A 14870-nucleotide genomic window follows, 5' to 3' on the forward strand; every position below is an offset into this window, starting at 1 on the left:
ATTTTGGAATGAGATGTTTGACGAGCAGGTGTCCACATACTTTTGGTCATGTTGTGTATTTTTGGCCATGAAGTGTATCAACAGTCTCATCACTGAGTCACAGACCTTGTCTCACAACAGACTGACGACAGACAGACACAGGGTTCTAAGTATCAGCCTGTACAATAGAACAAATTACTTTCAGCTGCTGGAGAGTATAGAGAAGACCATTCATTGTATGGTGACAATTGCATGTTGACTAGTCTACATTAGTTTGTGCGACAACTGCAATACAGGACAAACGGCTTATACATTGTTTTGGAGCTCATTTCTGTAGATGATGGATGTTTAGATTTCTGCCTTGCTCATCTGAGTGGACACATGCAAAGGTTTGTATTCGAAAAACACTTGCCAACTGTTTGGTTATTTCATTAAAAATGGTTTTGTTGCAGTTTATATATAAATAATGTTTATATATGTGCAAATGTAAATTAATTCAATGTATGTATGTATGCAATATTTAATTATCACCTGTATTACATGAGAGAACTGTCCCAATAATATATGACATCAACTGTGCACATGCAATACTGTTGGTAGGCCTACATCGTTAAAATACTGTCAGCCAACAGAGGATGCTGATGGGTATTATGAAAGCAGACGAACACACAGTGAGAAGTACAACAACAGCAAGGGCAGGCTTGTTGATAACTTTGAAACTCCATAAGCGGCCCCTTTAAGAAAGGACGTCTGCTGACATGACGAAATGTCCTGGTCTTGTGTGTGAGAGCTATGAAATCAACAGGCGAGAGAGACTGGTTTCAAACGGTACTGAATGAGATAGTCTATGCTATTCTCTCTTAAGGGGGGGGGGGGGGAGTTGGCATTTCTACAAAACTAATCAAGGCTGCAGCGGGATGTAAATCGTTGCTCTGGTTTACAAAAGAGCGGATTGTGATGGCGGGGCTGAGGCTCAATAAACAGCTTGTGTCTTGGCGGTTGTGAGCAGGTGTACGCTACTGGATACATTCAAAGGCAATTCTCAGTGTTAATGAAACTTTGCTACGATTTACGGGCTGGGTAAGAACTTGATATTTTTTAAATATAAATAATGTCCATGCAAAGTAGCCTAGCTCAAGTATATACGTGTGGTGTGTATGTTGGCTTTTAGTTGGGTAATTCATTATTATTTAATGGAGCGCAAGGTCTACTGTGCGTAGTCTCATTTACGAAGATTACAATTTAATTGGGAAATAGGAATTGGCCAGTACAAATAAACAAATGAACGTTCCATCGCCATAGAGTAAAAAAAAAAAGACTGGTGGGAAGCTGAGACTAACGGACTTGTTACATTATGTCACAGCGGGCCAACACCTACTGTTGCTTACGCGCTTTGTTACAGTCGCGAAGCAACACAACACTGGTCCTTCATACTCCGTCGATCACGGTGTTTTTAGGCTCATATCTTACCAGTACCTTTTAGCCTTTTGAGCAGAAGTCTCAGTTCCATTCCACAAGTCATTGGACCAAGGCGTCTTCTGTACGGGGAAGGTTTGTTAAGAAACCCCCAGACGCTCGGTCTGAACATTACATGCCTCGCTTGCCGTACGGTTTTGGAAGCATAAGGATCTTTCATATCAGAAATAAATAATTTGTGAACAATGTTAAATGTATACATTTTTTTATAGGGTTGGGGGGGGGGGGGTCAGTGTCCCCACATGGACATATATCCATGTTTGTGTGTGCTTATAGAAGACACCTGTTCTAATTTGCTATCTGGCATGCTCCCAAACACCTGTATGTAACAGAAGGCCGCTAAGAAACATGTTGTCACTGAAAAAAATACGGTTAGTTGCAACTGTGGAAAAAGTTGTTAAAACGGTACACAACACAGCCTTGTTCACGGTGAAGGCCTTAATTCCACTATACGTTTTGTAATACTGACTATCCAAACAGCAAGAGACAAGTGACCTAATTTGGATTTGTGTGTTCAGACCGCTGACAATAACTACGCTAGTTGTCATAATAAGTGTGTGCTCAGCCTTCCTTCAGAAGTGATGTAGTAAGCTATGGTGACAAACAATGCCTCCTGCCATGGATGTTTCCCAGTAAGAATACTTTTTTTTAAAGCCTCAAAGGACGAGATGATCCAACTTTCAAAACGAAGTCCATTTTGGATTGGCAACTTCAGTTACCAACCTAGCTAGCTGTTTAGCCTTCTAGCACATTCACTCGTTTGTTTGGAAACTAATAAGAAATGCCAAATAACAGTCTAAGAATATGGGTAAATTAATCCGATTTGAACGTTCAAACAAAAGTCCCATGGCCAGGAATCAGATTTTTATTAGACTTCAAACCGCCTACGAAGTTGGTTTGAAATGTGGCTTGAAATATCTACCACCATGTGCTTTTTGGCTGTTTAGATTTGCAGGAAAAATAACCGATTCTTATGGGATATGCAGAGAAACAGGATTTGTGTCGCTTTAAACTGCCAATGCGTAAGTGTGGATTTTGCATTTGTGAAAGGATTTTAATGTGACATGAAAGTAAACAGATTTAGGTTTCTAGGTTCTCATTTAGGTTCTCATATCGCAATTGAGAACCGATTCATGCTTAGTTTTTGGCTGCCAGAACTTGTCTACCTTTGAACATAACATATACAGTGCCTTGCGAAAGTATTCGGCCCCCTTGAACTTTGCGACATTTTGCCACATTTTCAGGCTTCAAACATAAAGATATAAAACTGTATTTTTTTGTGAAGAATCAACAAGTGGGACACAATCATGAAGTGGAACGACATTTATTGGATATTTCAAACTTTTTTAACAAAACCAAAAACTGAAAAATTGGGCGTGCAAAATTATTCAGCCCCCTTAAGTTAATGTTTGAAGCCTGAAATGTGGCAAAAGGTCGCAAAGTTCAAGGGGGCCGAATACTTTCGCAAGGCACTGTATATGGTACTTTGACTCTTTTAGGGAGTAATGGTAAGCTCCTTAAGAGTACATCTTGGCCTAGAAGTGCCTGTCCCTCACCGATGATATGTTCATTGAATAGAGTTATTAGGAGAGTTGACATGGCGACTGGAATAATGGGGTCAGCTGAGGCTAGTTAGACTCGGTAGCCTACTGTAATTTTATATTTGGGTCATAATTTGATCACCCATCATAGACTGAATAGCCTCAATCACAGCACATTATCAAACATTGTATTGTGATGATGAGTCTTCCTTTCAACCTAACAATTTACAGTGTGCCTACCTAGGCAATATGGCCATCCGCCTTGATTCCGACTGTAATAAAGTGAATTCCTTATTCATCTCGTAGTTTAGGCCTATAGTGTGTTGTCATCCTGATTTAGCCTAGCTTCCATTTGTAAAATATGTGAGCTTGGACCAAGTGTAGTGAGACTCATTGACCAAGTAGAATCTCAGCAACTTGGATGAGAGAGAAATAAGCATGACTAGCTTTCTGGTGTCCTCTGAGAACTATACCAATGTTATTTTATAACATTTTTTTTTGTCCCTATTCCACTAAATTTGTAATAAAAATGACTGAACACTCAACTCCTTCACTAAAACGTTTCAACATATAGCCTAACTTTGACATTCATTCAGAAATCACTCTCTGAATGAACAATCACATGTAGACTACAGGTTCAGTGGGTCTGCAACCAGGAATGACATTGACAGGGGGTTGCGTGTATTTAATGTGAAACTAAACCTATGTAAGGTGACTGTGCCTAGTAAATGTAACACCTACAGGTGTGTATGAGATGTGTAAAGCACTTGCCAATGGGGGTTTCCGGGTGGGCGTTTTCTAGTTGGTAATATTCTCAGAAATGTCTGTCAATTTGTTTTACGATCTCTCACCCTAAACCTAACCATGTTTGATTTAATGTCTCTGTTGAATTCAACAATGTCCTATTTTCTATGCCAGTGTGGGGTCTTCCATCACTGCTAACAATGCCAGTGACTACCCAGTTCCTAGAATGCTGTTCTCTTCTCAGAAAGTGCTCAATCAAACACACACTAGGCATTGAGGAGAGCAGAGCCAAGTCTCTCTGTGGCCCCTTCTCTTTTCCAGCAGACCCACATCAGAGGTGGGAAGCTCATTGACGTGAGACATGACAGCACTCATGGCTGGCATACAGTAGCAGTGGCTCTCATAGGAGTATATAGACTGATGTGTAGTCATGAGTACTGTGTGTCAATGTGCCTGAATATTTATGAGGTGTGTGTGTCTTGAGTCTGTGTCGTCTAACTGTGTATATGTTGGACTGATTGTATGATTAAGCAGTACTTCAGACCTCTCTGGGAATATCCCATTGAAGAACTCACTCTTCTCTGAACAACATTACAGCTTTACCCTATAGTACCACCTTGCCTTGCTCCCGCAACTGTCCAAATGCTTCACTAAGCTGATGGTGTTGAGTTCTGTGGTCAATATCTGATCTAAGGTAGAGGTTAATCAACTCCTTAAATGGTCATGGTTAGGATTAGGGCAATGGTAATCTGATTCTAGATCTATGGTTAGGGGTAACTTCTACCTTGATCATCATCATTGCTAGGGGCTTAGTGACACACTGACCATAGAGGTGTATAATGAGGTGAGCAGAGGACTTCCTAGAGATGCACATGAGGACACAACAAGCTTAGATGACATCCACCTTGAGAGCCAGATCAGATTCCCCTGGCCTGAACTATCCTATAGGAAGTCCTGTGCCTCCATGTGTGTCATCCTTTTTGGTCTGCTCTAATGGTGTCATCACTTGTAGGACACAGAGCTCTGAAGCTCACCATTTTACATTAGAGTGAAGGATCCCTTGACTGTGTAGATGTGTCATTGGTGCCATTCGCATCATTAGATGCTCTCTCAACATTTAGGTTTGTTTGTGTGGGATTTTAATGAATTGTGAGTGAGCCAATGCCTTTCAGGTAGGTGTGTGTGTGTATCGCATTCTTTCTCTGTTCACATGTGGGTGGAAGTGTTTTTTTTTTGGTTGTTTTTTCAGCTGAAGGAAAGGGATAGAGGTGTGACGTTCCTGATGGTTTCTCTCCCCACACAGAGACCGGAGTCAGTGTTGTGGTCAGAGAAACATTGAGTATAATTCCTCTCCTCTCTTTCTCTCATCTAATGGGCGCCAGGCTTTCCAGCTCCTCTATCTCACTGTTACTCTGAGACGTGCTGCTTCTGCTCCAAACAAATGAAAACGTGAAGGCTGTAGATAGAAAGATGCAGTAGGCCTATAACAACACATCAAGAACCTTGAGAGCTGCATGGTGTTATCAAGCCAGATCTGTTTCTAAGGGGAGGTGTGTGTGTGTGTGTGTGTGTGAGCTATTGTGTCACCCACAAAGTTTCCGATCTAGGTCAAAAGGATTCGCATGAATCAAGTCGTTAAGTCATATTTTTGGAGTGTTTGAAGTGAGAGGGTGATCGCATCTTCTCTCCATCTCGCTCCACGCCTCGTTCTGGGGTTGTGATCATTTCCTAAGCAGGAAGGGCTGTGGCCCTGGATGATGGCTGACGACTCAACCACTGATGGGCCTTCGATGGATCTACCGCTAGATCTATATGGCTGTGTTCCAAATGGCACTCAATTCCCTTTTCTAGCTCACTACTTTTGAACAGGGCACTGTAAAGGGAATAGGGTATTTTTTTTAACGCTTGTATCGGCAACACTCAACGATTGTCTTAACTTGTGCATCTGTGTTCCGTAGTGTTTAGGTACTTATTTATAAGAAACTACTTTTGTCCAAAGAAATGTCAAGCTATCGACCCCACCCTTTCATTTTCAGTGCTTTTCAAAGGGGAACCTCTGACCCTTGTCTGTTTTGTCTTTTCAGGATTGCTGTACACCATGCTAGGGTAAAGCCGCTGAAGAGAGGGGTGTTGAACATGCTAAAGCGGCTGGACAAAATCAGGTTCAGAGGTCAGAAGCGAGACGACTTCCTGGATCTAGCAGAGTCCCCCAACGGATCCGACAATGAATGTGGCGATGACATCCTGCTGAGGACGAGGCCTTCACTCAAGTCACAAGATACGGAAGAACTAGGAGACCCTGTAAGAATGCATTCCACTTTGCTGTGTTTTTTTACTCAAATGAGAGACTGTGAGTAGGGCCACAAGTTTTTCCTTGCAATGTTACCCGACCAGGAAAAACTCTGGGCCATAGTTGGTCTGGAAAAACTCTACGTCAGTGTTTCCTAGCGTCCATGTTTTTACCTGTGCGCGCGCCAGCTTAGGGTTCTGTATACAAATTGCCTATTATTTTGGCTGGCGTGGCTAGAATAAGCACTCTGACTTTGAGGCCTCAAAGGAGCATAGGGGGTGTGTGTCAGTCACCAGATTCTTGGAACGGCGCTTGACAAAACACACGGCATCAACGGCATCAACAAAACACAAAGCTATGGAATTTCTTGTGCAAGAGTGGTGTCGCATCCCTCCAAGAGAGTTCCAGACTCTTGTAGAATCTATGCCAAGGTGGATTGAAGCCGTTCTGGTGGCTCGTGGTACCCCAACGCCCTATTAAGACACTTTATGTTGGTGTTTCCTTTATTTTGGCAGTTTCCTGTATATTGTGTGTCAGTGACGTGCAGGCTGACTCAACCTGCAGTTCCCACGGTTATATCCACAAGGCAGATGGGTTTAGGGTAGAAGTTGACCGATTAATCGGATTGGTCGATTAATTGGGGTTGATTTTAATTTAATTAATTAAGTTTTCATAACAATCGGTAAATGTAAACTCTGATTTTGCCGATTTTATAAAAAAAAACACAACATAAAATGTTTTATTTTATTTATTTTTTAAGCTTTTTTTTACACCTTTTTATTTAACCATTCAAGTCAGTTAAGAACACATTCTTATTTTCAATGACGGCCTAGGAACGGTGGGTTAACTGTCTTGTTCAGGGGCAGAACAACAGATTTTTACCTTGTCAGCTCGGGGACTCAATCTTGCAACCTTACGGCTAACTAGTTCAACGCTCTAACCACCTGCCTCACGAGGAGCCCACCTGTTACGCGAATGCAGTAAGAAGCCAAGGTAAGTTGCTAGCTAGCATTAAACACTAACCAATCATAATCACTAGTTATAACTACACATGGTTGATGATATTACTAGTTTATCTAGCGTGTCCCGCGTTGCATATAATCGATGCTGTGCGCATTCGTGAAAAAGGACTGTCGTTGCTCCAACGTGTACCTAACCATAAACATCAATGCCTTTCTTAAAATCAATACACAGAAGTATATCTGTTTAAACCTGCATATTTAGCTAAAAGAAATCCAGGTTAGCAGGCAATATTAACCAGGTGAAATTGTGTCACTTCTCTTGCGTTCATTGCACGCAGAGTCAGGGTATATGCAACAGTTTGGGCCGCCTGGCTCATTGAGAACTAATTTGCCAGAATTTTACGTAATAATGACATAACATTGAAGGTTGTGCAATGTAACAGGAATATTTAGACTGATGGATGCCACCCATTAGATAAAATACAGAACTGTTCCGTATTTCACTGAAAGAATATACGTCTTGTTTTCGAGATGATAGTTTCCGGATTCGACCATATTAATAACCTAAGGCTTGTATTTCTGTGTGTTATTATGTTATAATTAAGTATGATTTGATAGAGCAGTCTGACTGAGCGATGGTAGGCACCAGCAGGCTCATAAGCATTCATTCAAACAGCACTTTTGTGCGTTTTGCCAGCAGCTCTGCTGTTTAGGACTTCAATCCTATCAACTCCCGAGATGAGGCTGGTGTAAAGATGTGATGTGAAATGGCTAGCTAGTTAGCGGGGTGCGCGCTAATAGAGCTTCAAACGTCACTCGCTCTGAGACTTGGAGTAGTTATTCCCCTTGCTCTGCATGGGTAACGCTGCTTCGAGGGTGGCTGTTGTCGTTGTGTTCCTGGTTCGAGCCTAGGGAGGAGTGAGGAGAGGGACGGAAAATATACTGTTACACTGGCAATACTAAAGAACATCCAATAGTCAAAGGTTATATGAAATACAAATAGTATAGAGAGAAATAGTTCTATAATAACTACAACCTAAAACTTCTTACCTGGGAATATTGACGAATCATGTTAAAAGGAACCACCAGCTTTCATATGTTCTCATGTTCTGAGCAAGGAACTTAAACGTTAGCTTTCATACATAGCACATATTACACTTTTACTTTCTTCTCCAACACTTTGTTTTTGCATTATTTAAACCAAATTGAACATGTTTCATGATTTATTTGAGGCTAAATTGATTTTATTGATCAATTCTATTAAGTTAAAATAAGTGTTCATTCAGTATTGTTGTAATTGTTATTATTACAAATACATTTTTAAAATCAGCCAATTAATCGGTATCGGCTTTTTTTGTCCAATCTGTATCGGCGTTGAAAAATCATAACCGGTCGACCTCTAGTTTAGGGTCATGAAATATTGTGTGTGTCAGTTAGTGATGTGCAGGCTGACTCAACCTGCAGTCCCCACGGTTATATCCACAAGGCAGAGATGGGTTTTAGGGTCATGAAATATTGTGTGGATGAAGGGCAGGTGGGCGGTCGTGTTGAATAACCTGAATACATAAAAATACAAATGTATCATTCTTATGCCATTTATATCTATAGGTGACATTAGATTTTTCTTTCATTGTAAAAAAATTGTAATTAGTGTGTGTGCCTGACTTGACGCGTGACAAATAGCCTTCACACCAATTTCCAAATGGGCAGAAAAAGTTAACTTGGATCCACTGAGGTTAAAAGGACAATGTCTGCGTGTTTAATTCAACAAGAGAAAGCTACAAAATGGAGAGTTAAAAATAAAAGAGAAGGGTGGGCCAGAAAAGATTTGATGATGGTAATAGAGAATGATCAGTGCCTATGTTGTTTGAGGAGCTATGCAAATTCGCCAGTCACAAGACCAGGACTTCAAATAGGCCTATGGCATGTCAAGGGAACTGTTGCCTACTGTTCAGAAGGATTAAATGTAAACTGAAATCTGGACACTGACTATACAGTGCATTTGGAAAGTATTCAGACCCCCTTGACTTTTTCCACATTTTTTGTTACTTTACAGCCTTATTCGAAAATGTATTTTCTAGTTATTTCCCCGTTATCTACACACAATTCCCCATGACAAATCAAAAACAGGTTTGTAGAAATGTTTGCCAATTTCTTTTTTTTAAACTACTGAAATATTACATTTCCGTAAGTATTCAAACCCTTTACTCAGTACTTTGTTGAAGCACCTTTGGCAGTGACTATAGCCTCGTCTTTTTGGGTATGACGCTACAAGTTTGGCACATCTGTATTTGGAGTTTCCCCCATTATTCTCTCTCTCTCTCAGGTTGGCTGGGGAGCTGCACAGCTATTTTCAGGTCTCCTGAGATGTTTGATCAGGTTCAAGTCCGGGCTCTGGCTGGGCCACTTGGACATTTAGAGACTTGTCCCGAAGCAACTCCTGTGTTGTCTTTGCTGTGTGCTTAGGGTTGTTGTCCTGTTGAACCAGTTTGGCTGGGCGGCCAGCTCTAGGAAGAGTCTTGGGTTACAAAATTCTTCCATTTAAGAATGTTGGGGGACCTTCAATGTTGCAGAAATGTTTTAGTACCCTTCCCCAGGTCTGTGCCTCGACACAATCCTGTCTCCGAGCTCTACGGACAATTCGACCTCATGGCTTGGTTTTTGCTCTGGCACTGACATGCACTGTCGACCTTATATAGACAGGTGCATGCCTTTCCAAATCATGTCCAATCAATTGAATTTACCACAGGTGGACTCCAATCAAGTTGTAGAAACATCTCAAGGATGATCAATGGAAACAGGATGCACCTGAGCTAAATTTCGAGTCTCATAGCAAAGGGCCTGAATACTTATGTAATTAAGATATTTCTGTTTATATATTTGCCAAAATGTCAACCTGTTTTTGCTTTGTTATTGTGTGTGTGTGTGGAGGAGATGAGGATTTTATATAATCCATTTTAGAATAAGATTGTAACATAACAAAGTGTGGGAAAAGTAAAGTGGTCTGAATATTTTCCAAATGCACTGTATGTCTATGACCTGTCTTTAATATCTCCTGTTTTTAATGTTACTACAGACGTGTGTGTGTGTGGCAGCTTCCAATGGAGTTGATTACATGTCCCTCAGGGAGACATAATAGACAAACCTACTTCAGAGAGGAAGGGAAAGCGAGTGAAGGAAACACAGGGCGGTTTGATATGCTCTGTTCCTGTTTACTCTGCTCATTCTACAGAGGGAGGGTTGGCTGGATGGAGGGAGGGACACAGGGTAAACACAGTATTTCTATAGACTTTCATCCACTATGGTTACTCCGTGAATTTATCCTCCCCTGCTTGCCAATGAATATATCATTACTGCCGATGATCTCAAGTGTTTGGACTTCTCTTGTCTTAAGGAGATATTTTAAACTGCGCCGGTCATCTTGGACTTTTTCATGTTTCATCACCATCAGCCAGCCAGTGTTTTCCCCCCCAAATTAAAACAGTAGATTAGTCACTTGATTGTATAATTTCCTCAAAGGAGGCCAGTTTCTTGTGCTCATCTGCTGGTTTCTAATATAAATTGAGTCCTTTGCAGGGTTAGGACTCTAGGCTGAGTGCACACATTTTGTGCGCACGTGTGTGTACGTCTCCCAGTATTTGTGGATGTCGCAGGCTGCCCGCCGTGTGTTTCTATGCCAGGCATGTGGGCAGCTGCTCACTGAGTGGGTGTGCGAGGTCACTGACTGCAGGAGGCCTCAGGAAAACACACAAACATTGCGTACGCTCTTCATATACAGTGCCTTCGGAAAGTATTCAGACCCCTTGACTTTTTCCACATTTTGTTACATTACAGCACCTGTCTAGATAAGGTTCCACAGTTGACAGTGGATGTCAGAGCAAAAACCAACCTGTGGGGTCGAAGGAATTGTCTGTAGAACTCGGAGACCGGATTGTGTCGAGGCACAGATCTGGGAAGGGTACCAAAACATTTCTGCAGCATTGTTAAATGGAAGAAGTTTGGAACCCCCAAGACTCTTCCTAGAGCTGGCCACCCGTCCAAACTAGAGGTTGACCGATTTAATTGGAATGGCCATTTAATTAGGGCCGTTTTCATAACAATCGGAAATCTATTTTTGGACACTGATTTGGCCTATATTTTTATTTATTTAAAAGAAATATTTAACTCTAAGTCAGTTAAGAACACATTTATTATTTTCAATGACGGCCTAGAAACGGTGGGTTAACTGCCTCGTTCAGGGGCAGAACGACAGATTTTCACCTTGTCAGCTCGGGGGATTCAATCTTGCAACCTTACAATTAACTAGTCCAAAGCTCTAACCACCTGATTACATTGCACTCTACGAGGAGATTGCCTGTTGCGCGAATGCAGTAGAAGGTAAGTTGCTAGCTAGCATTAAACGTATCTTTATAAAAAAAACAATCAATCATGTTAACATGGTTGATATTACTAGTTTATCTAGCGTGTCCTGCGTTGCATATTATCGTTGCGGTGCGCATCGTTGCTCCAATGTGTACCTAACCATAAACATCAATGCCTTTCTTAAAATCAATACACAGAAGTATGTGTTTTTAAACCTGCATATTTAGCTAAAATAAATCCAGGTTAGCAGGCAATATTAATCAGGTAAAATTGTCACTTCTCTTGCGTTTATTGCACGCAGAGTCGTTATATTTGCAACAGTTTGGGCCGCCTAATTTGCCAGAATTTTACTTAATTATGACATAACATTGAAGGTTGTGCACTGTAACAGGAATATTTAGACATGGATGCCACCCGTTTAGATAAAATACTGAACGGTTCCATATTTCACTGCAAGAATAAAAGTCTTGTTTTCGAGATGATAGTTTCCGGATTCGACCATATTAATGACCTACGGCTCGTATTTCTGTGTGTTATTATGTTATAATTTTGTCTGATTTGATAGAGTAGTCTGACTGAGCGGTGGTAGGCAGCAGCAGGCTCGTCGTAAGCATTCATTCAAACAGCACTTTTGTGCGTTTTGCCAGCAGCTTTTCGCAAGCACAGCGCTGTTTGACTTCAAGCCTATCAACTCCCGAGATTAGGCTGGTGTAACCGATGTGAAATGGCTAGCTGGTTAGCGGGGTGCGCGCTAATAGCGTTTCAATCGTCACTCGCTCTTGGAGTAATTATTCCCCTTGCTCTGCATGGGTAATGCTGCTTCGAGGGTGGCTGTTGTCGTTGTGTTCCTGGTTCGAGTCCAGGTAGGAGCGAGGAGAGATACGGAAGCTATACTGTTACACTGGCAATACTAAAGTGCCTATAAGAACAGCCAGTAGTCAAAGGTTAATGAAATACAAATGGTATAGAGAGAAATAGTCCTATAAATACTACAACCTAAAACTTCTTACCTGGGAATATTGAAGACTCCTGTTAAAAGGAACCACCAGCTTTCATATGTTCTGAGCAAGGAACTTAAACGTTAGCTTTCTTACATGGCACATATTGCACTTTTACTTTCTTCTCCAACACTTTGTTTTTGCATTATTTAAACCAAATTGAACACGTTTCATTATTTATTTGAGGCTAAAGTGATTTTATTGATATATTTAGTTAAATTAAGTTTTCATTCAGCATTGTTGTAATTGTCATTATTACAAATAAAAAAGTAAAAGAATCGGCAGATTTGAATCGTTATCGGCTTTTTTTTGTCCTCCAATAATCGGTATCGGTGTTGAAAAATCATAATTGGTCGACCTCTAGTCCAAACTGAGCAATCGGGGGAGAAGGGCCTTGGTCAGGGAGGTGACCAAGAACCCGATGGTCACTCTGACAGAGCTCCAGAGTTCCTCTTGGAGATGATTGTTCTTCTAGAAGGTTTTCCCATTTCTGTAGCAGTGGATGCCACTCCTCAGGAGCATGACGGCCTGCTTGGAGTTTGCCAACAAGATTCTCTGTTCTGATGAAACCAGGTGTGAACTCTTTGGCCTGAATGCCAAGCGCCACATCTGGAGGATACCTGGCACCATCCCTACGGTGAAGCATGTTGGTGGCAACATGCTGCGGGGATGTTTTTCAGAGGCAGGGACTGGGATGCTAGTCATGATCGAGGCAAAGCTGAATGGAGCAAAGTACAGAAATTCGGCTCAGGATCTCAGACTGGGGCGAAGATTCACCTTCCAACAGGACAATGACCCTAAGCACACAGTCAAGACAACACTGGGGTTGTGTTCTCAGCCCCATCCTGTACTCCCTGTTCACTCATGACTGCATGGCCAGGCACGACTCCAACACCAAGTTTGCCGATGATACAACAGTGGTAGGGCTGATCACCAACAACGATGAGACAGCCTATAGGGAGGAGGTGGTGGTTGTGTGGTTGCTCTAGAAGACCTGTCCCTCAATGTGATCAAGACAAAGGAGATGATTGTGGACTACAGGAAAAGGAGGACCGAGCACACCCCCATTTCTTATCGATGGGGCTGTAGTTGAACAGCTTCAAGTTCCTTGGTGTCCACTTCACCAACAAACTCATGGTCCAACACCCCAAGACAGTTGTGAAGAGGACACAACAAAGCCTATTTCCCCCTCAGCAGAAAAGATTTGGCATGGGTCCTCATCCTCACAGTTCTACAGCTGCACCATTGAGAGCATCTGACTGGTTGCATCACTGCTTAGTATGGCAACTGCTCTGCCTTCGACCGCAAGGCACTACAGAGGGTAGTGCGTACGGCCCACTACATCACTGGGGCAAAGCTTCTTGCCATCCAGGCCCTCTATACCAGGCGGTGTCAGAGGAAGGCCCTAAAAATGGTCAGACCCCACCCACCCCAGTCATAGACTGTTCTCCCTACTACCACATGGCAAGCTGTACTGGAGCGCCAAGTCCAGGTCCAAAAGGCTTCTTAACAGCTTCTTCCCCCGAGCGATAAGACTCCTGAACAGCTAATCAAATGGCTACCCAGGCCCTTTATAAAAAAAAATATATAAAAAAATAAATGATGCTGCTGCTACTCTGTTTATAATCTGTACATAGTCACTTTTTTAAAATCTACCTACATATTACCTCAACTAACCGGTGCCCCCGCACATTGACTCTGTACCAGTACCCCCTGTACATAGCCTCGCTTGTTATTTTACTGCTGCAGTTTTAATAATTTGTTACTTTTTAATTTTTTACTTAACTTAAAGTATTGTTGGTTAAGGGCTTGTTGGTTAAGGGTTTGTAAGTAATTACATTTGATTTGAGGAGTGGCTTCGGGACAAGTCTCAATTGTCTTGAGTGGCACAGCGAGTGTCTGGACTTGAACCCAATCTAACATCTCTGGAGAGACCTGAAAATAGCTGTGCAGCAACACGCTCCCCATCCAACCTGACAGAGCTTGAGACGATCTGTAGAGAAGATTGGGAGAAACTCCCCAAATACAGATGTGCCAAGGTTGTAGCGTATGTGTGTAGGTTGTTACCCAAGAAGACAGAGGCTGTAATCGCTGCCAAAAGTGCCCCAACAAAGTACTGAATAAATGTAATTTTTCAGTTTCTTATGAATTAGCAAACATTTCTAAACAGTTTTTGCTGTGTGTGTGTAGATTGAGGGGGGGGAGGGACAATTTAATAAATTTTTTAAAAATTATTATTTACAATGACGGCCAAACCCTAACCCGGACGACACTTGGCCAAATGTGCGCCGCCCTATGGGACTCCCAATCACGTCCGGTTGTGATACAGCCTGGAATCGAACCAGGTTCTGAGGTGACATCTCTAGCACTGAGATGCCCTCCACTCGGGAGGCCATATACAGACTAGGAAGGTAAAAAAAAGTGGAGTAGGATTCTTTAGACTATTGAAATTGTCTCCCAATCCCCTGTGTTTAACCTCTTAACTCACGTGTCAAACTCCAGGCCTGGCCCTCCTAGC

The 14870-nt window shown here is 42.0% G+C and overlaps 1 protein-coding gene across 2 annotated transcripts in view; it reads left to right on the forward strand.

Annotated features, from left to right (window-relative positions):
• Positions 1-837: 837 nt before the first annotated feature.
• Positions 838-14870, forward strand: part of gramd4a (GRAM domain containing 4a) — a 63679-nt gene continuing 49646 nt past the window's right edge. Inside the window, exons 1-2 of one of the 2 annotated variants that reach the window (XM_031797841.1) lie at positions 838-1059; positions 5825-6041. In XM_031797841.1, the coding sequence (XP_031653701.1) occupies positions 1031-1059; positions 5825-6041 (246 nt within the window). In that variant the 5' untranslated portion in view covers positions 838-1030. The remainder of the gene's footprint in view (positions 1060-5824; positions 6042-14870) is intronic. The other variant, XM_020509206.2, reaches the window with a different exon arrangement.

This window comes from Oncorhynchus kisutch, linkage group LG19 (genome assembly GCF_002021735.2).
Source record: "Oncorhynchus kisutch isolate 150728-3 linkage group LG19, Okis_V2, whole genome shotgun sequence".
NCBI lineage: Eukaryota > Metazoa > Chordata > Actinopteri > Salmoniformes > Salmonidae > Oncorhynchus > Oncorhynchus kisutch.